The 20,449-nt window shown below is 41.3% G+C and overlaps 1 protein-coding gene across 10 annotated transcripts in view; it reads right to left on the bottom strand.

The window, feature by feature from the left end:
* AFF2 (ALF transcription elongation factor 2) overlaps window positions 1-20,449 on the bottom strand; it is a 584,792-nt gene that overhangs the window by 15,019 nt on the left and 549,324 nt on the right. For all 10 annotated transcript variants that reach the window (XM_064277676.1, XM_064277679.1, XM_064277677.1 and 7 more), the window contains 3 exons: window positions 9,025-9,161; window positions 3,058-3,129; window positions 2,445-2,538 (listed from right to left, as the gene is read on the bottom strand). In XM_064277676.1, the coding sequence (XP_064133746.1) occupies window positions 2,445-2,538; window positions 3,058-3,129; window positions 9,025-9,161 (303 nt within the window). The remainder of the gene's footprint in view (window positions 1-2,444; window positions 2,539-3,057; window positions 3,130-9,024; window positions 9,162-20,449) is intronic.

Genomic DNA, 20,449 nt, shown 5'->3' with positions numbered 1-20,449 from the left:
GAAAAGGCCCAGTGAAATCAGACTCGGTTCTCCAAGAAGTGGTTTAATTATCCTCATCTGAAATTTATTCTGCAAAACAAGCTCTTCAGAGCACAGGAAAGCTTTTCACCTTTAGTTCTAGTTGCAAACTTTTTCCTTGGGATGGAAGGAGCCCTAGTGGCACAGTGATCAAAGCACTCAGCTGCTAATTATAAATATTGGTGGTTCAAACCCACCAGTTTCTCTGTGGGAGAAAGATGTGGCAGTCTGCTTCCATAAAGATTTACAGCCTTAGAAACCCTCGGGGCAGTCCTACTCTGTCTTGTAGGGTTGCTGTGAGCTGGAATTGACTCAATGGCGATGGGTTTTTCGTTCCTGGAATGGGGGGACGGGGACTGAAATTTCTATATCTCAGGGATGTGCCAGGACCCAGGAGCAGCTTTTGTTCGTTTGTATGGGTGAATCCTCACTGATTACGGCTGGTTACTGTCCTGTTGTAGCGATGCAGCAACGGAATTCTAACTCTTCTTTCCTCTGATGGACTTGGGCCTCTTGCATCTCTGTGGTCACACTTTCGGAGCAGAAGGCAACCTGACTCTCAGCACCGCTATAACAGGACAGTGATCGGCTAGTTATAACGGCCTCACCAGGCTGGGTCGCCACACCTGTGCCACCGAGCCTGACTCGGGCCCGTCTCTTGGCAGTCATGGCCCAGTTTATGCCTCTTCCCCTGCTTCTTGTGTTCCAGCTCAGCCCACTTTGCAAGCCCTGGTGTTCAGGGGGAGTCAAGTGAGAATGTTACACTTCTCTGGGGGAACAGAGCTGTGTTGTGCAGACCCCGGGATGGAACCTGCAAGCAGCTCCAAGTGCTACCGGATGAGTGAGTGACGTAACACTTGTATGGCATTTTGCAATGCTCTGAAAGCTATGCAGGACAGGCTGAGGAGGACAGAGGCTGCAGCAGTGGCTCTCCAGTGTGCTCACAAGACCGGCAGCCTCAGTGGCACCTGAGGACTTGTTAGAAATGCAAATTCTCAGGCCCCAGCCCAGACTTACAGACTCAGACACTCTGGGGTGGGGCCCAGTCTTCTGTGTTTTCATGAGCCCTCCAGGGGATTCTGATGCACCCTCGAGTTTGAGAACCACCTTGCTAGAGCGGAAGCGGGGCGCGAACATGTGAAGAGAGGGGCAGCTGTTGTATTTGACCTCCCCTGGCCCACAGAAGCATTGCTTTATGACTTTATGGCCACCTTCTTTTTTTTTTTTTTTTACATAATAGCTGGGGAGCTTGCGATTTTTGCCAGACCTAGTCACAGTGTCCTCATACAGCTGTTTGCCACCACCACTCCTGGGTGCAGATGTTTGATGGAAAGTCATGATTTAATCCATTTCAAACAACTGCTTTGGTGCAATTTAGCCAAAAGGTCTCACGCATTTTGGGAAAAAAAGTCCTTTCTTTTGAGACCTGCCCAAGAGAAACAGCATCGAGCCTCCCCGGGTCTGAGTCACAGCCAGTGTTAGGGGGCAAAAGCAGCAGAATTCCCATGAACCCTCAAGCCACCAGGCCTAGCACCAGGCTGTGGCTTGCAATTTTTATCCGGGCTCGTCCCCACATTTTGGCGTTGCATTTTGTGGTTGAACTATCTTTTTTGGCATAAAAAAAAAAACTCCAGTTGATAGATGATGGATTGATTGATTCACTGATTGACAGATTGATTTTGGTGACCAAGGCAATCAGTTGTCATAAAGTACAATCACTGCACCCCAAGAATCCCCATGGCCAAAGGGCTTCCGGGGGTGTAGATATTCTCCCAGAGATCCATGGTGGCCGCAGTGACCTCTCTTGCTGCTGAGAGAGTCCTGGGGTGGCCTCTTATTAAACACCCACAGCCACAAAACCCCTGTGGGGTCCACCAGCAGGGTGGGACAAAAGGCAGAGTCCCCTGACTACAGCCGGGAAGCTGCCTTGGGCTGATTGGTCAGTTTGAAAAATAATCAGGGGATCTCGCTATTGCACCACCTCTCCCAGGAAACCAAATTGAACAAGTAAGCTCTCTGCTGAGTCCTGAAGGAGAGGTGGGAAAGCCATGGCTTGCCACGATGAGGCAGGTTAAGCATTTGACAGCAACAACGTTACCTTTGTCAATTGGCTTTTTTTTTTTAATTTTGGTAAAATGCCTTTGCCATTTCAACCATTTTTATGTGTACAATTCAGAGACATTAATTTCATTCACCATGTTATGCAACCATCACCATTATCCATTTCCAAATTTTCCCATCACTCTTAACAGAAACTCAGTGCCTCTTAAGTACTAACTCATTTCCCCTCCCACTTGCCCGTGGGCACCACTGATAAGCGTCGGTCTCTATGCACTTGGTCAATTAACGTTTTGTAACATGTCTACCACTTCTCATTAGTGACTTTATTCACCCTCTACCTCTCAATTCCACAAAATAAGGATTACCTTAAAATACTCCATCAGTGATCTGGAGTACTTCATAGCATGGTCCTTCTTCAGTTTGAACATTCTCAAGTAGAGCAGTGATAAACAGCGGTAGCTGCGGTGATGAGGAAGGGATTATGTTAATGCCAGCGCTTAATGAAACATAAACTGTACCCAAAAAATGCTGATACATATTTTGCAGTGACTCTCCTAAGATGAGATACTTTGAGGAACATACATATCTAAAAAAATCTGAACAGGGAAGGGGAAACATTACAATCCCATCTTGAGAAGGGTCTAAATTAGAAGGGTTACATATTTAGTTGAAGACTGAAGAAACCCACTAAACTCGTTGCCATTGAGTGGCTTCTGATTCATAGTGACCCTATAGGACAGAGCAGAACTGCCCCATAGGGTATCCAAGGAGTGCCTGGTGGATTCAAAATGCCAACCCTTTGGTCAGCAGACGTAGCACTTAATCACTACGCCACCAGGGTTTCCAAATTAGTTATGCTTTACTGGTTTAACGGAAGACACAAATACTGATCTGCAGTAAGCAGCTTAAATTGAGTTGGAATTTTCAAATCCTTCTGCCACATTTCAGCTATTTCCTCAAGGCCTCCATGGGACTCACCATAATACTGCTAGCTTTTTGTCCCCATCTGAAGCCAAGGGGCTGGCAAAGTTCTTCAGCCTCATTGCGTACCTTTGAAGAGAAAGCAAAAGCTAAGTGGGAATTTGTATTATCCTTCGGAAATTCCCAAAGTCATCTGCATTCTGATCACCTGAGTGAGTCAGCCCCAAATTTGCTATGAGTGGGAAGATTGACTAACAGCATGTGGACAAAAATATGCTTTCATGAAAACATACAAAATAATGATCAAGACTGTGCTGCAATAAGATTTAGGTGACATGAGGAATTCAGTCCCGGGACAATGCTGTGGGATTATTATTTTGTGAGTGTATATAAATGCTTGCAAAATACTGTTTCTAGAATACTCTAGCTAAACAGCATTATTGGTTTTCAGTGAGAGGTGGACAAAAATGTCAGTTTCAGTTCAGTTTATGACAGATGAGGTAAATAATATACAACTATGCCTGACATGAGCATGGGGGACCTCAATTACCCAGTTAAAAGGTCTGTTCTAATGGCTCAGGCTTTGAGTATATTCCTATAGAAAGCAGTTTTGTTTTCTTAAAAGAAAGGTCGATTTCACAGCCCTTTAAGGTTTATGCACCCTTAATTTATGTGCTTGTATATTTTGTCTTTCCATTATCTTTAATTGTTACTGTGCCACACTGGGGTGATAAAAGGTTGAGTATTTTCCATTTTTTTCCTTCTAACCGAGCACATTCCATTCTGGGCGTTTAGGCTCTTTAAAATCAATTCATTGCATAAAATCATTGTCTGAGCTTTAATGCAATTTCACAGGTACTTGCGGTAGAATAAGTAATGGGGTTCAGTGTTGCATAAGGAAGTTGAAACCGTGCTGGCAGCCTAGGCTCCCTCTCATTTACAGAAGGCGATGGAGAGCCACGAGGACGTTGGGCTGGCACTGCGGCCTCTTCACTTTCAGTGGCACCTCCCCCAGAAGTCCCCAGGGCTCTCCACCCAAGACTGGGTCTCCTCAGCTTCCCTCAGCTCTGCTCTCCTCCGTAGGGCTCCGGCACTATTGCATGACCATTTTCAAACAAAAGGACCTGTGTCCTTAATGTGAGTCCCTTCTGTTGTTGCAATACTAAGCAAAGGGATTTTTATTATGTAATAAATCTAACTTTCTTTGACAGCTGGATCGCTAAAATGTCAAGTCATTGTGATGGCCCACTTGTTTTCACAAATACATTTCTATTGCGTATTCCCAAGGCTCTAAGGAACTACAATTACTTGAACGAAGAAAACGGGGCACTCTCTGTTGCCAGCACTCTGTCTGGCAGAGAGCAATAAAACTCTTCAATATGATATTGCACTACTAAAAACTATGCCCCTATTATAGTCATCCTCTAATTGCAGCCACATTCACAGGGACTTGATAGTACAGCTTCCATTGCTTAAACGGACCAGAAGACCTAGTGGCTTTCACTCATTTTATTCCCAACTGAAATTTCTCTCGTTAAAAAGAATTATACACACTTTACAGAAAATTTAAAGCAAAAAATAAAATAAAAATTAGAGAGAGAGGACACACACATAGTGCATGTGAAGCTGTGGCAATCTAAATGTGTCGGTGGATTGTCTCCATGTCAGTATCCTGGTTATGATGTACTAGAGTTAAGTAAGGTGGTACCATTGCGGGAGACTGGGTGAAGGGTATACGGGGATCCCTCTGGATTATCCCCTACAACTGCGTGCGAATCCACCATTACCTCAAAACTAAAAGTTCAAAAATACTGACTTTAATGTGAGTGTCCATAAATTGTCTTTTGACCTCTACCAAATTTCATTGATGTACCCGCATGTGGGGAGGAAAATGTCATATAATGAAAAGAAAATCATGCTTAGAAAAAAAAGAAGTTTTTCTGTAGACAATTAAGGGAAAACAAGTTTTCTAATAGAAATAAATGATTTCCTAATTGCATTTTTCTTATAAAATGAAATTTGGTTTCTTGCTTTTATATTCTTAAGAGTATATATTTTCATTAAATAAAATTAATGAGATAGAAAAAAATAGGGAGAGGGAAAACATCCATAAACTTGCAATGGCTCCACGAAAGAAAGGCCTGGCAATAAAGATTTCAGCCAAGAATTTCATAAAGATTACAGCCAAGAAAACCTGATGGAGCAGTTCTACTCTGTAACACATTGGGTCACCATGAGTCAGAACTGACTCATCAGCAATGGATTTGGCTTTTTGGTTATGACACCTAGGATCTCATTTGCCCTCCAGTTTGGTTCAGATGTACACACAGGTTTCTCAAGGCCATAATTGCATATAACTCTGCAGCTCTCTTTTACTTTAACATTATATCATAAACATTGCCATGGGGTTGCATGTCGTTGTTGTCGTTAGGTGTTGTCAAGTCGGTTCCGACTCATAGCAAGCATGTGCACAACAGAACGAAACACTGCCCGGTCCTGAGCCATCCTCACAATCGTTGTTATGCTTGAGCTCATTGTTGCAGCCACTGTGTCAATCCTCCTTGTTGAGGGTCTTCCTCTTTTCCGCTGACCCTGTACTCTCCCAAGCATGATGTCCTTCTCCGGGGACTGATCCCTCCTGACAACATGTCCAAAGTATATAAGACGCAGTCTCACCATCCTTGCCTCTAAGGAGCATTCTGGCCAGACTTCTTCCAAGACAGATTTGTTCGTTCTTTTGGCAGTCCATGGTATATTCGATATTCTTCGCCAACACCACGACTCAAAGGCATCAATTCTTCTTCGGTCTTCCTTATTCATCATCCAGCTTTCACATGCATATGACATGACTGAAAATACCATGGCTTTTTTGGGGGGGTCAGGCGCACCTTAGTCTTCAAGGTCACATCTTTGCTCTTCAACACTTTAAAGAGGTCCTTTGCAGCAGATTTGCCCAATGCAATGCGTCTTTTGATTTCTTGACTGTTGTTTCCATGGCTGTTGATTGTGGATCCAAGTAAAATGAAACCCTTGACGACTTCAATCTTTTCTCTGTTTATCATGATGTTGCTCATTGGTCTAGTTGTGAGGATTTTTGTTTTCTTTATTTTGAGGTACAATCCATACTGAAGGCTGTGGTCTTTGATCTTCATTAGTAAGTGCTTCAAGTCCTCTTCACTTTCAGCAAGCAAGGTTGTGTCATCTGCATAACGCAGGTTGTTAACGAGTCTCCCTCCAATCCTGATGCCCCGTTCTTCTTCATGTACTCCAGCTTCTCGGATTATTTGCTCAGCATACAGATTAAATAGGTATGGTGAAAGAATACAACCCTGATGCACACCTTTCCTGGCTTTAAACCAGTCAGTATCCCCTTGTTCTGTCCGAACAACTGCCCCTTGATCTATGTAAAGGTTCCTCATGAGCACAATTAAGTGTTCTGGAATTCCCATTCTTCGCAGTGTTATCCATAGTTTGTTCTGATCCACACAGTCGAATGCCTTGGCATAGTCAATAAAACACAGGTAAACATCCTTCTGGTATTCTCTGCTTTCAGCCAGGATCCATCTGACATCAGCAATGATATCCCTGGTTCCACGTCCTCTTCTGAAACCGGCCTGAATTTCTGGCAGTTCCTTCTCGATATACTGCTGCAGCTGTTTTTGAATGATCTTCAGCAAAATTTTGCTCGTGTGTGATATTAATGATATTGTTCTATAATTTCTGCATTTGCTTGGATCACCTTTCTTGGGAATAGGCATAAATATAGATGTCTTCCAGTCAGTTGGCCAGGAAGCTGTCTTCCATATTTCTTGGCATAGACGAGTGAGCGCCTCCAGCGCTGCATCTGTTTGTTGAAACATCTCAATTGATATTCCATCAATTCCTGGAGCCTTGTTTTTTGCCAATGCCTTCAGAGCAGCTTGGACTTCTTCCTTCAGTACTATCGGTTCCTGATCACATGCTACCTCTTGAAATGGTTGAACATCAACTAATTCTTTTTGGTATAATGACTCTGTGTATTCCTTCCATCTCCTTGGGCTTGCATAGTCTTCATAACTGTCACTTTTCAATGGCTGCAAAGGATTCTGTTGAATGTACTATGATATAATGAATTACTCTTCTATTATTGATTCACTTTTAATTATTTTCTATTATATATAATGCCAAAGTGGATACCGAACAGATAGCTTGTTCTACATTTTCAATTATTTCCTCCAGTAGAGGAAATTCACATTTCTAGAAGCTGAATTAACAGATCAAAAGATATACTTTTCCTACACAATGCCAAACTGCCCTCATATTACAATGATCAGTTTATACCCCTATCAGCAGCTTAGGAGAGCCCTAGTTCACACCATGCTTTTTTTTTTTTTTTTTGCTCACACTGGGCAGTCACATTTTAAAATTTTCTTCTTAATTTAGAAATGCTTTCCTTAACTTTGCATTTTTTGGATGATTAGAGAGGATGAATTTTCTCCATGCTTCTTCACTTATGTCTCCCCTCAGTTTTGAACGCTTAAAATTTTTGCCAGAATTTTATCTTTCATTTTCACCTTTGAAAATTGCAGGTCAGTTTGAATAGACACCGAACAATCAATCTTGCCTTAGGAGATACAGAATGGTGGTGGTAGCTTCCACAGCAAATGATGGAAGTTGGGGAGAAAGGCTGTGCACTCTTCTCTGGGGCCCACTTCTCAGAGCAGTGCTAAGTGAAAGATAGGTGACCGGCCTGGAAGCCAAGCTGGGGTTTCCCTTGTCACTTCCCTCCTTTTGTGGATTTAACTGAATCTTCTGATCCTATGTGAAAATATTTATTCATTTATTTAGTAATTCCTGTTCTTTTGATTTTTTTGGAAAATACATACCATATTTTTATGCAAATAACGTGTGCCTTTGCTTGCCAATTGCACCCTCCCCCCCGGAGATATTTTCTCGTAAGCACTACTATGCCATAGCAGCGCTTGTGAAAATACCTCAAGGGGGGAGGGCATGGTTGGCAAATGAGCGTGGAGGTCTCGCATTTTTTTCCTAAAACTAACAGTATGCTAAATTTGCCCAATGTCTGTCTGAAGGTTTCAGTATTAGTAGGTCCAGATTCATAACAGTTTACGCGGGTACAAGCAATAGAGTATAAAGCAGACCTGGCATTATTGATTGAGAGAGCCAGAAGGTGAGGAGGCCATAAGGGGCTTTTACGTAAAGAACTGCTCACTCAATCAAAAGCAGTGATTTTGTCCACCCAGCGAAAGATGGCACTTAGCAACTATTTAGAGGTGGATTAAATGATTTTACAAATCTCTGCAGATTACTGGGAAACACAAGAATGGATATTATCTCTTCTTCTCCTTCCCCTTCTTCCTCTTCTAGGAATTTTTGATTACCTACAAATTCTCCACCAAGACCAACAGTCCAGAAAACGTCATTTAAAATGTAAATGAAATCACTAAGCTGCACAGCTAATATACCCTCTCCTATTCTCATCCTCTCATCTCTATCCCTGCACCCCTCCCCTGGCCTGTTCCCTCAAATTCCAGATACATGGAAAGTCAACTCCCCACCTGTGGCCTTAAACGCCGCCTTCGAGTTGGAACAGTGCCCCCTCCTTTTTTAATAACTGAGAAAGAAATTCTTAGAAAACATGGCTTATAATAGAAATCCTGAAAGCACCACTTTTTTTTTTGAATTATAAAACTGCACCTTTGAAAAGACAAGTGTCAGTGCCAAACGGTGAAATCACTACACTTCGCTTCCACCCACTCGGTTTTCAATTTTAATTTTATGAATATTGCAAATTATAACACTCACATTATAACCTCTGAAGGGGATAATTTATAAAAGCAGTGTCCGTCAATTATAAATTTTCCAGGACATTAATAAAATGGCAAGAACTAATTACGATGACTCCTAAGAAAAAGATGCCTTGGACAAATCATTAATATGTTGAAATGATATTTTTTAAAACATAGCAGGTTCTAATTATGACTGCAATGAGCTTAGGAAGATGACTGCAGAAAGGCCAGTAACCTGAGCAGTTCCACAGTCTCGGAGTACATGGTGTACGGAGACTTCGCTTCCAGGGGATCGCGCTCCATCGCGTTGCCACATTCGGTGAAGGAGAGGGCTGCATCAGCGTAATTGACGGCCTTGCCGAATTTCTCAAACTGAAAGAGGAAGATGACTTGTCAGCATCATACTACCTCTTCTCCTCCTTATAGAGGAGTGGTTCTCAACAGAGAGATGGTTTGCTCCCCAGGAACATTTGGCAATGTCTGGAGATATTCTGGTCGCCACCGCTGGAGGGGAGGGGCTACCGGCATCTAGTGAGTGGAGGCCAAAGATGATACTAACCATCCTACAATGCACAGACAGGACAGCCCCACAAGAAAGAATGATCTGGCCCAAATGTCAGTAGTGCCAAGGTTGAGAAACTCTAATATAGGGGGATGACAATGGATGAATTTGTAGTAACAATGAAGTAACTGATTTAAGGTTCTTTGGTTCTGACAGGGAGACTGGCTGAGAAGAGAAAAACACAGTCAAGGTATCGGGAATGCTTTGTGGTATTACTGTTGCTGTTGTTATCAGTACCATTTTGGTGGACTAGAATCCAAATCACTGCCTTGACAAGTTTCTATCCATTAAGTTTACTAACCTGAGTAGTCGCTGTGGTTGCCTACAGACAGAGCTTGCAATTAAGCTCTGATTTTTATAAGCCTCATAGACAATGAACACATACAGTCCTGGCTTCCGAACTCTGTGAGCACATCAGCCCTGCCTCCAGGAGAAGAGTAACAAATTGATGCTATTGTCATGAAAAATGTGAAGCTGTCCCATGACTGTTGACAATGATCACATCACTTTCACTGTAAACGATGGTCTGAGATAGTATGTCGAAAAGCCAAAAAATATAGCACCACTAAATATTTTAGTTTAGTAAAATTTTATTGCAAAACGTTTTAGCCCTGATAATGGTCATGATTGAACTGACTTAGACATACTGATTTCTTTTTTATGTGTAATGAATATTATATATGACACTTTTATAGGGAGTATTTTATAACAGTATTTAACATTTTCAATTTTTGATAGCTGGATGTAAGAACTCCACTAATACGGCGTTTTATGCAAAAGAGCCAATATAATGCAGATTTAGCTATTTTAATTTTCTTGTATACCTTTTATCAAAATATTTTTTATGCAACTGTGAAGGCTTCAATTCTGAAAATGGCAGAGTAGTTGTCTCTAGCAAAGGATTAAGTGCAACTATAAAATGATGACTTACGGGTCTTGCACAATCTTTTGTTGTAATGACTCTCTTTACAATAAATGTTCTTCAGCTTTTATGTACTGCAGGAAATCTGTGATTTCCCTTCTGTAAGCTGCTGTGGGAAAATACCGCTGTCTGCTCAGTTCAAAGTGATTTCCTGAAAACCTCTGTGTGCATGCAAATGAAATGATCTCCTTTCTCTCTTGCCTCCTACGATCATTTTCTTAGGCCCATCATGCTTTGACTGGTTCTCCCATTCGGAAACTAATCTTTACATCCTGATTTTTGGAGGAGATTTTTCGTTCATTACCCCATAGCTGGAAGGATCTTTAAAGATCATCTAACCTAAACCCCTCCTTTTCTAAAAAGGGAAACTGAACTCTGAAGAGAGAAATTGACAGGGCCATGTTGCCAGTTAATGCCAAGTCACTCCTCCTCTCTGAGTCTCAATTTTTTCACTGTTAAAAGAGAGAAACTGAGGAATAGGAGTTGACAGATTCCTGCGTGTATAGGGACATTCACAGAAGTCCCTGAACAATGTGAAATGCACCCAAGAACAGATAAAAAGATATATTGTGGAGAGGTGGTAATCACAAAATCGAAAACCCCCTCTAAGACAACTGTGATAACCATAAATCCATTTAAAGTTTATCTTGTGCAAAGAATCTAACTTGAGGTCATTTCCCTTGATTCCTGAGAGATAACCCTTGGAATTCCCCACCTTTATTATTTTAAAACCTCTAGACTACACCTGAGGAGTTGTGCAAATGAATGGGAACCACAGAAACCACCTAGTAACCTGATGTCAGCTGATCTCAGAAAGTGGGCCATGATTCAATCAAGCATGTCGAGACTGAAAAAACCAAACCCATTGCTGTCGAGTCGATTCTGACTCATAATGACTCCATAGCACAGGGTAGAGCTGCCCCACAGGGTTTTCAAAGAGCAGCTGGTGGATGTGAATTATCAACCTTTTGTTAGCAGCCGGACTCTTACCAATGGTTAATTTTTACTCGGTTTCCTCTTCTTCTCCTTACAAGCCTTATTGTAACTCACCCCCTTTGAACCTTTTTTTTTTTTTAACAAAATGGCCTACCTGTATGCATACAGAATAACTGCTTGAATAAACCCTATATGCTTTAATTATTTGTCTTTTGATTTTTATTAAACATTTTTACTGTGCTTTAAGTGAAAGTTTAAAAATTAAGTCAGTCTCTCACACAAAAACTTATATACACCTTGCTACATACTCCCAGTTGCTCTCCCCCATTGAGACAGTCCACTCCCTCCCTTCACTCTCTTTTCACGTCCATTTCACCAGCTTCTAACCCCCCGTACCCTCTCATCTCCCCTCCAGGCAGGAGATGCCAACATAGTCTCCAGTGTCGACCTGTTCCAAAAAGCTCACTACTCACCAGCAGCCCTCTCCATCCCATTGACCACTCCAATCCGTGTCTGAAGAGTTGGCTTTGGGAATGGTTCCTGTCCTGGGCTACCAGAAGGTCTGGGGGCCATAGACAACCAGGGTCCTTCTTGTCTCAAACAGACCATTAAGTCTGTTCTTTTTATGAGAATTTGGGGTCTGCATCCCACTGCTCTCCTGCTCCCTCAGGGGCTCTCAGCTGTGTTCCCTGTCAGGGCAGCCATTGGTTGTAGCCGGGCACCATCTAGTTCTTCTGGTCGCAGACAGATGTAGCCTCTGGTTTATGGGGCCCTTTCTGTCTCCTGGGCTCATAATTACCTTGTGTCCTTGGTGTTCTTCATTCTCCTTTGCTCCAGGTGGGTTGAGACCAATTGATGCATCTTAGATGCCCCCTTGCTAGCACTGAAGACCCCAGATGCCACTCTCCAAAGTGGGATGCAGAATGTTTTCTTAATAGATTCTATTATGCCAATTGACTTAGATAGCCCCTGAAACCATGCCCCCCAAACCCCCACACCTGCTACGCTGGCCTTTGAAGCATTCAGTTTTTTCAGGAAATATTTTTGCTTTTGGTTTAGTCCAGTTGTGCTGACCTCACCTGTATCGTGTGTTGTCTTTCCCTTCACCTAAAGAAGTTCTTATCTACTATCTAATTAGTGAACACCCCTCTCCCACCCTCCCTCCCTCCCACCTCTCATAACCATCAATGAATATTTTCTTCTCTGTTTAAACTATTTCTTGAGTTCTTATAATAGTGGTCTCATGCAATATTTGTCCTTTTGCAACTGACTAATTTCACTGAGCGTAATGGCTTCCAGATTCCTCCATGTTATGAGATGTTTCACGGATTCATCACTAGTCTTTATCAATGAGTAATACTCCATTGTGTGAATATACCACAATTTATTTATCCATTCATCCATTGATGGGCACCTTGGTTGCTTCCATCTTGTTGCTATTGTAAACAGTGCTTCAGTGAACATGGGTGTGCATGGGTGTTCATGTAAAGGCTCTTATTTCTCTAGGATATATTCCAAGGAGTGGGATTGCTGGATCATATGGTAGTTCTATTTCTAGCTTTTTAAGGAAGCGCCAAATTGATTTCCAACGTGGTTGTACCATTTTACACTCCTACCAGCAGTGTATAAGTGTTCCAATCTCTCCACAGCCTCTCCAACGTTTATTGTTTTGTGTTTTTTGGATTAATGCCAGCCTTGTTGGAGTGAGATGGAATCTCATTGCAGTCTTGATTTCCATTTCTCTAATGGCTAATGATTGTGAACATTTCCTCATGTATCTGTTAGCTACCTGAATGTCTTCTTTAGTGAAGTGTCTGTTCATCTTTTTTGCCCATGTTTTCATTGGGTTTATTGTCTTTTTGTAGTTGAGTTTTTGCAGTATCATGTAGATTTTAGAGATCAGATGCTGATCGTAAGTTCATAGCTAAAAACTCTTTGCTATACTATAGGTAATCTGTTTATTCTTTTGGTGAAGTCCTTGAACGAGCATAGGTGTTTGATTTTGAGGAGCTCCCAGTAATTCAGTTTTTCTATCTGCATTGTTAGTAATCTTTTGTATACTGTTAATGCCATGTATTAGGGATCCTAATGTTGTCCCTATTTTTTCTTCCATGATCTTTATCGTATTAGATTTTATATTTAGGTCTTTGATCCATTTTGGGCTCGTTTTTGTGCATGGTGTGAGGGATGGGTCTTGTTTCATTTTTTTGCAGATGGATATCCAGTTATGCCAGCACCATTTGTTAAAAAGACTGTCTTTTCCCCCATTTAACTGATTTGGGGCCTTTGTCAAATATCAAGTGCTCATATGTGGATGGATTTATGTCTGGATTCTCAATTCTGTTCCATTGGTCTATGTATCTGCTGTTGTACCAGTACCAGGCTGTTTTGACTACTGTGGCAGTATAATAGGTTCTAAAATCAGGTAAACTGAGGCCTCCCACTTTGTTCCTCTTTTTCAGTAATGCTTTACTTATCCAGAGCCTCTTGCCCTTCCATATAGAGTTGGTGATTTGTTTCTCCATCTCATTAAAAAATGTCATTGGAATTTGGATCGGAATTGCATTAAATCTATAGATCACTTTTGGTAGAATAGACATTTTTATAATGGTAACTCTTCCTATCCATGAGCAAGGTATGTTTTCCACTTATGTACGTCTCTTTTGGTTCCTTGCAAAAGTGTTTTGTAGGTTCTTTGTATAAGTCTTTTACATCTCTGGTTAGATTTTCTCCTAAGTATTTTATCTTCTTGGGGGCTACCGTAAATGGTATTGATTTGGTGATTTCCTCCTCGATGTTCTTTTTTCCTGGTGTAGAGGAATCCAACTGATTTTTGTATGTTTATCTGGTATCCTGATACTCTGCTGAACTCTTCTATTAGTTTCAGTAGTTTTCTTGAGGGTTCCTTAGGGTTTTCTGTGTATAAGATCATGTCATCTGCAAATAGAGAAGCGTTTACTTCTTCCTTGCCAATCTGGATCTCTTTTATTCTCCATCTAGCCTAATTTCTCTGGCTAGGACCTCCAGCACAATGTTGAATAAGAGTGGTGATAAAGGGCATCCTTGGCTGGTTCTGGATCTCAAGGGGAATGCTTTCAGTCTCTCTTCATTTAAGATGATATTGGCTATTGGCTTTGTATATATGTCCTTTATTATGTTGAGGAATTTTCCTTCTATTCTTATTTTGCTGAGAGTTTTTATCATGAGTGTGTGTTGAACTTTGTCAAATGCCTTTCTGCATCAATTGATAAAATCATGTGGTTCTGGTGTTTTGTTTTATTTATGGGATGAATTACATTGATTGTTTTTCTAATGTTGAACGATCCCTGCATACCTCGTATGAATCCCACTTGGTCATGATGAATTATTTATTTTTTTTGATATGTTGTTGAATTCTATTGGCTAGAAGTTTGTTGAGGATTTTTGTATCTAAGTTCATGAGGGATATAAGTCTGTAATTTTCTTTTTTTGTGGCAGTGGGTTTTGGGTTTTACCTGGTTTTGGTATCAGGGATATGCTGACTTCATAGAATGAGTTTGGGAGTATTCTGTCCTTTTCTATGCCCTGAAATACCTTTAGTAGTAGTGGTGTTAACTCTTCTCTGAAAGTTTGGTAGAACTCTGCAGTAAAGCCGTCTGGGCCAGGGCTTATTTTTGTTGGGAGTTTTTTGATTACCTTTTCAATCTCTTCTTTTGTTATGGGTCTATTTAGTTGTTCTACCTCTGTTTGTGTTAGTTTAGGTAGGTAGTGTGTTTCTAGGAATTCATCCATTTCTTCTAGGTTTTCGAATTTGTTGAAGTACAATTTTTCATAGTAATCTGATATGATTCTTTTAATTTCAGTTGGGTCTGTTGTGATATCGCCCATCTCATTTCTTATTCAGGTTATTTGCTTCCTCTCCTGTTTTTCTTTTGTCAGTTCGGCCAATGGTTTATCAATTTTTGTTGATTTTTTCAAAGAGCCAGCTTTTGGTCTTGTTAACTCTTTCAATTGTTTTTCTGTTTTCTATTTCATTTAGTTCTGCTCTAATTTTTATTATTTGTTTTCTTCTGGTGCCTGAGGGTTTCTTTCGTTGTTCTCTTTCTATTTGTTCAAGTTGTAGGAATAATTCCTTGATTTTGGCCCTTTCTTCTTTTTGTATGTGTGCATTTATTGATATAAATTAATCTCTGAGCACTGCTTTCACTGTGTCCCAAAAGTTCTGATAGGAAGTGTTTTCATTCTCATTGGATTCTATGAAGCTCTTTATTGCATCCTTAATGTCTTCTATAATCCAGTCTTTTTTTGAGCAGGATATTGTTCAGTTTCCAAGTGTTTGATTTCTTTTCCCTGCTTTTTCTGTTTTTGGTTTCCACTTTTATGGTCTTATGGTCAGAGAAGATGCTTTGTAATATTTCAATGTTTTGGATTCTGCGAAGGCTTGCTTTATGACCTAATATGTAGGTCTATTCTAGAGAATGTTCCATGTGCACTAGAAAAGAAAGGATACTTACTTGGTTGCTGTTGGGTGGAGTGTTCTGTATATGTCTATGAGGTCACGTTGGTTGACTGTGGCATTTAGATCATCCGTGCCTTTATTGAGTGTCTTTCTGGATGTCCTGTCCTACTCCAAAAGTGGTGTGTTGAAGTCTCGTACTATTGCTGTGGAGCTGTCTATCTCACCTTTCAATGCTGATAGAGTTTGTTTTATGTATCTTGCAGCCCTGTCATTGGGTACAGAAATATTTAATATGGTTATATCTTCTTGGTATATTGTCCCCTTAATCATTATATAGTGTCCTTCCTTATCCTTTATGATGGATTTAACTTGAAAGTCTATTTTGTCAGAACTTAATATTGCCACTCCTGCTTTTTTTTTTATTGTTGTTTGCTTGATATATATTTTTCCATCCTTTGAGTTTTAGTTTGTTTGTGTCTCTAAGTCTAAGGTGTGTCTCTTGTCGGCAGCATATAGCCAGATCATGGTTTTTAATCCATTCTGCCACTCTCCGTCTCTTTATAGGTGCATTTAGTCCATTTACATTCAGTGTAGTTATGGATAGGTATGAATTTAGTGCTATTATTTTGATGTCTTTTTTTGGGTGTTGTTGACAGTTTTTTTTTCCCACTTAATTTTATGTGCTGTGTAGATTATCTTTATATATTATCCTTTCCTCATATTCATTGTTGTTGATTTTGTTTCTGCTGAGTCTCTATTTTTTCTTGTATTTTATTTTGATATGTAGGATAATTGGTCTCCTTTGTGGTTACCTTATTATTTTCTCCTGTTTTTCTAAATTTAAACCTAACTTTTATTTCTTCGTGTCATCTTGTCTTCCTCTCCATATGGAAGTTCTATGCCCACATTTCTTAGTCCCTGTTTATTGTTTTATTGTTGTCTTCTCTTACGTAATAACATTGCTGTTTCCCTGTTTTGAGTGTTTTTTGTGTTGATTTATTTTTGTGATTTCCCTGTCTGGGTTGACTTCTGATTGCTCTGTCCAGTGTTCTAGTCTTGGGTTGATAACCTGATAGTATTGATTTTCTAACCAAAGAACTACCTTTAGTATTTCTTATAGTTTTGTTCAGGTTTTTACGAATTCCCTAAACTTCTGTTTATCTGGAAATGTCCTAATTTCACTTTCATATTTAAGAGACAGTTTTGCTGTATATAAGATTCCTGGATGGCAATTTTTTTTCCTTCCATTTTTTTAAATTAAGTCATCCCATTGCCTTCTTGCCTGCATGGTTTCTGCCGAGTAGTCCGACCTTATTCTTAGTGACTCTGTTTTGTAGGTGACTTTTCGTTTATCCCTAGCTTCTCTTAAAATTCTCTCTTTATCTTTGGTTTTGGCAAGTTTGGTTATAATATGTCTTGGTGACTTTCTTTTAAAATCTACCTTATGTGGAGTTCAATAAGCATCTTGGATAGATATCTTCTCATCTTTCACGATATCAGGGAAGTTTTCTGCCAACAAATCTTCAACAATTCTCTCTGTAATTTCTGTTATCCCTCCGTGTTCTGTTACTCCAGTCACTCATAGGTTATTTCTCTTGATAGAGTCCCACATGATTCTTAAGTTTTCTTCATTTTTTAAAATTCTTTTATCTGATTTTTCTTCAAATATATTGGTGCCAAGTGCTTTATATTGAGGCTTACCAATTCTGCCTTCCATTTGTTCCATTCTGCTCCTCTGACTTTCTATTGAGTTGTCTAATTCTGTATTTTTATTGTTAATCTTCTGAGTTTCTAATTTCTCTCTATGGATTCTTGCAGCTTATTAAATTGTTCATTATGTTCTTGAATAACCTTTTTAATTTCTTCAACTATTTTATCTGTGTGCTTCTTGGCTTGTTCTGTGTATTGCCTGATCTCCTTCCTGATGCCTTGAAGGGTTCTGTATATTAATCTTTTGTATTCTTCCTCTGGTAATTCCAGGAAGGCACTTTCATCTAGAAGATCCCTTGATTCTTTGTTTTGAGAGCTTGTGGAGACAATCATGGTCTGTTTCCTTATGTGACTTGATATTGACTGTTGTCTCCCAGCCATCTATTAGTTACTGTATTAATTTCTTTTATGTTTGCTTACTGTGTCGTAGCTTCTTGGTTTGTTTTGTTTTGTTTTGATACACCCAAAGGGGTAGCTTGAGTGAGCTAGCTTGATTGTTTTTGCCTTTGGAGCTCTGACGTCCTGTCACCAGATGGCTAGAGCTGTTATCAGGTATATCAGTCTAGGAGTCCATTCACTTTTCTTGTATGAATTCAGCTCAGGTGTCTAGGTAGTTCATCATCAATTGTGTGGTACAGGCTCTGTCCTACAGTCTTAGAGGGGCAGGAGTGATTGGTGTAGGTACCGGTATCTGGTTGCAGCAGGGGGTCACGCTCTGAACAAGGCAGGGGGCTGAGAATCATCCCCCAAGTTTCTCTGAGGAAAGCATGTCCCTGTTCCCTAGAGTATACAGGTTGGTGGGCTCTGCAGGTGGACCATGGGCATCCAATGTTTTTGGTTGTAAGGACTGGGAAGTACCAGTTATCCTTAGACTCCTGTCGCGGGTGGCTGGGTGACCTGAGTGGAGTCACCTGTCCTTAGGCCCCTGATATGGGTAGATGAGGACCCTGTTTAATAGGCAAATCAATGTCAAACACCAAACACCCACCTCTCCACCACACAGGAGTCTGCCACCAAGGGCCTATACTCCTGCAAGAGGCCTACACAGTTCCTTGTAGAGGGCAAAGGTACTCAAAGTCCATGGATCATTTACGCCTGGACAGCAGCCGCCTCTGTCCTGTGCTCCCCCGGTTAGTGGAGCTGGCCAATTATCTTTTCCCCCAGTTGCAAATTTATTCCTTCTCCAAGGCTGGGAGGATGGCTCTAGGCATTCAGCAGGGCCTATTTCAGTCCCAGGGAAATCAGCTGCTGAAGTCGGCTTGGGGGAGGTGCAGTAAAATATAAGCAAGTGCTTAGCTTTTGCCGAGAGCGCCATTCTTCTCTGGTTCCAGAGGTGTGAGTAGGCTGTGTGGCTGGCCGCTTCTACCTGAGGAAACTGTGGTCGAATGCTAGTACCAGCCCACTGCTTCCGCTCCTGGGAGTGGCACCTGAGGGCTCCCCTGTGATTCAGGTCTGGTAACGCCTCTCTGCTTCTGAACCATCTCTTCCTCCCCTTGCCCCTCAGTTAGTTTTCTAAGCTTTCCTTTGACGTTCAGGGCTCCTATCTTGTCATAAATATACTCATTTCACTTGTTTTTTTCAGGTCTTTGTTGTGAGAGGGCTCTCCGGAAGCATCTGTCTGTTCCGCCATCTTGTCTCCACCTCCCCTGTTTTGATTGTTTTTAACAATACCCATAAAAAGAGGTGGTTGAACTACCACCATACAAGGATGTGTCCAGCTCTGGTGTAGACAGGCCAAGCAAAAAAGTCATTCCTCTAAATGAGTGTTTTTCAACTTTTCATTCCTAATCACCCCCCTGGAACATTTTTAGACATTTTTTTTCCACCTAAACCCATGACATTTTAATACCAAACACACATTAAATATCTCTTTATGCACTCTGGCCCATTGGAGTGTCATAAGCCGTTTTAATGTCTGAGATTTTTTTCGGCCTCCTCCCAAGAACCAAGTTTTGCCCCCATGAGGGTGGTATCTCCCCCACTGAGCATGCATGTTCTAAATGGATTATACCAAGAGTGATTTTGCGGGACACATAAACACAACCCTGGAAAGTAGACAGTGATGCTGATTCTTGATCCCATGTATGTATCTGTGATTTTCTCACTTCCTCAAACATTTCACCTACATAGCCTCAGATGGACATCCCAATCTCCATCAGCTCATGGAACAGCTGGCCAAAGGAACATCTATGTGCTCCCTTGCTCTGATTTTGACACTGGGCAAACTCCAGAGCCCTTCTGAAGGGCTGTGAAGTGGAGGACTTTTAGAGAAAAGCTTTGGTCTTTCAGTCAGCAGTACTCCCACCCAGTGCCTTTCAAATGTCTCACCACTCATACAACAGTCACAGGCACAGTCTTCCCAGCACCTCTGGGAGCTGGCTCCTAGTCTGCCTTGCCATTTTTGTGTGCAGGAGCAGGAGATGATTGTTTCCACGGGAAAATTCACACCATAGAAGGGTTGGGTGCTGACAATAGCAGGGCAGTTGGGATCACAGGGGGGATGACAGACAGTAGGGAAGCAGCAGAGGCAAGGGCCGTGGGCAGCTGCTGTTGGTCTCACACTAGTCCAAGTGCAAAGACTGTTGCATCAAATGCCACAAGGCAGCTATGTCCTGGTGGCAATGCTTGATGGGGGATGCTTTTTCCAAGTTTTTTTTTTTTAACACAATGACTTAAACTGACACCTCTAATTGTGTTGGGGTTTAGTCAAAGGTGAGGAGCCTGAATTCAGAACATTCTTTCTGCTAGTCGTTCTCAATCTTGGCTGCACATTGGAATCACCTGGGGAGCTTTAACACCCATGCCTGGGTCCCAATCCCATAAATTCTGATTTCACTTGCTAGGGGCATGACCTGGGCATCGGGGTCTTTCTAATGGTCCCCAAGTAATTGTAATGTGTGGTCAGGGTTGAGGCCCACTGTTAGGAGGATCAGTCAAGTCAAACACCCGATGCGCTGGCCTAGGTGGTTAAAACACTTGGAGGCAGCTGGGCAAAGTGTCTTGGGAAACCTGCATGGCAGCACTTCTTTTTTCTGCTCGGGGTCCCAGCCTGACTGTGGGCCTCGCTCTGGAAACATGCAATCAATACAAGG

The sequence above is a fragment of the Loxodonta africana genome, chromosome X (genome assembly GCF_030014295.1).
Source record: "Loxodonta africana isolate mLoxAfr1 chromosome X, mLoxAfr1.hap2, whole genome shotgun sequence".
Taxonomy (NCBI): domain Eukaryota; kingdom Metazoa; phylum Chordata; class Mammalia; order Proboscidea; family Elephantidae; genus Loxodonta; species Loxodonta africana.
The sequence above is the reverse complement of the archived record's forward strand: the minus strand, read 5'-3'. Positions and strand labels throughout refer to the sequence as shown.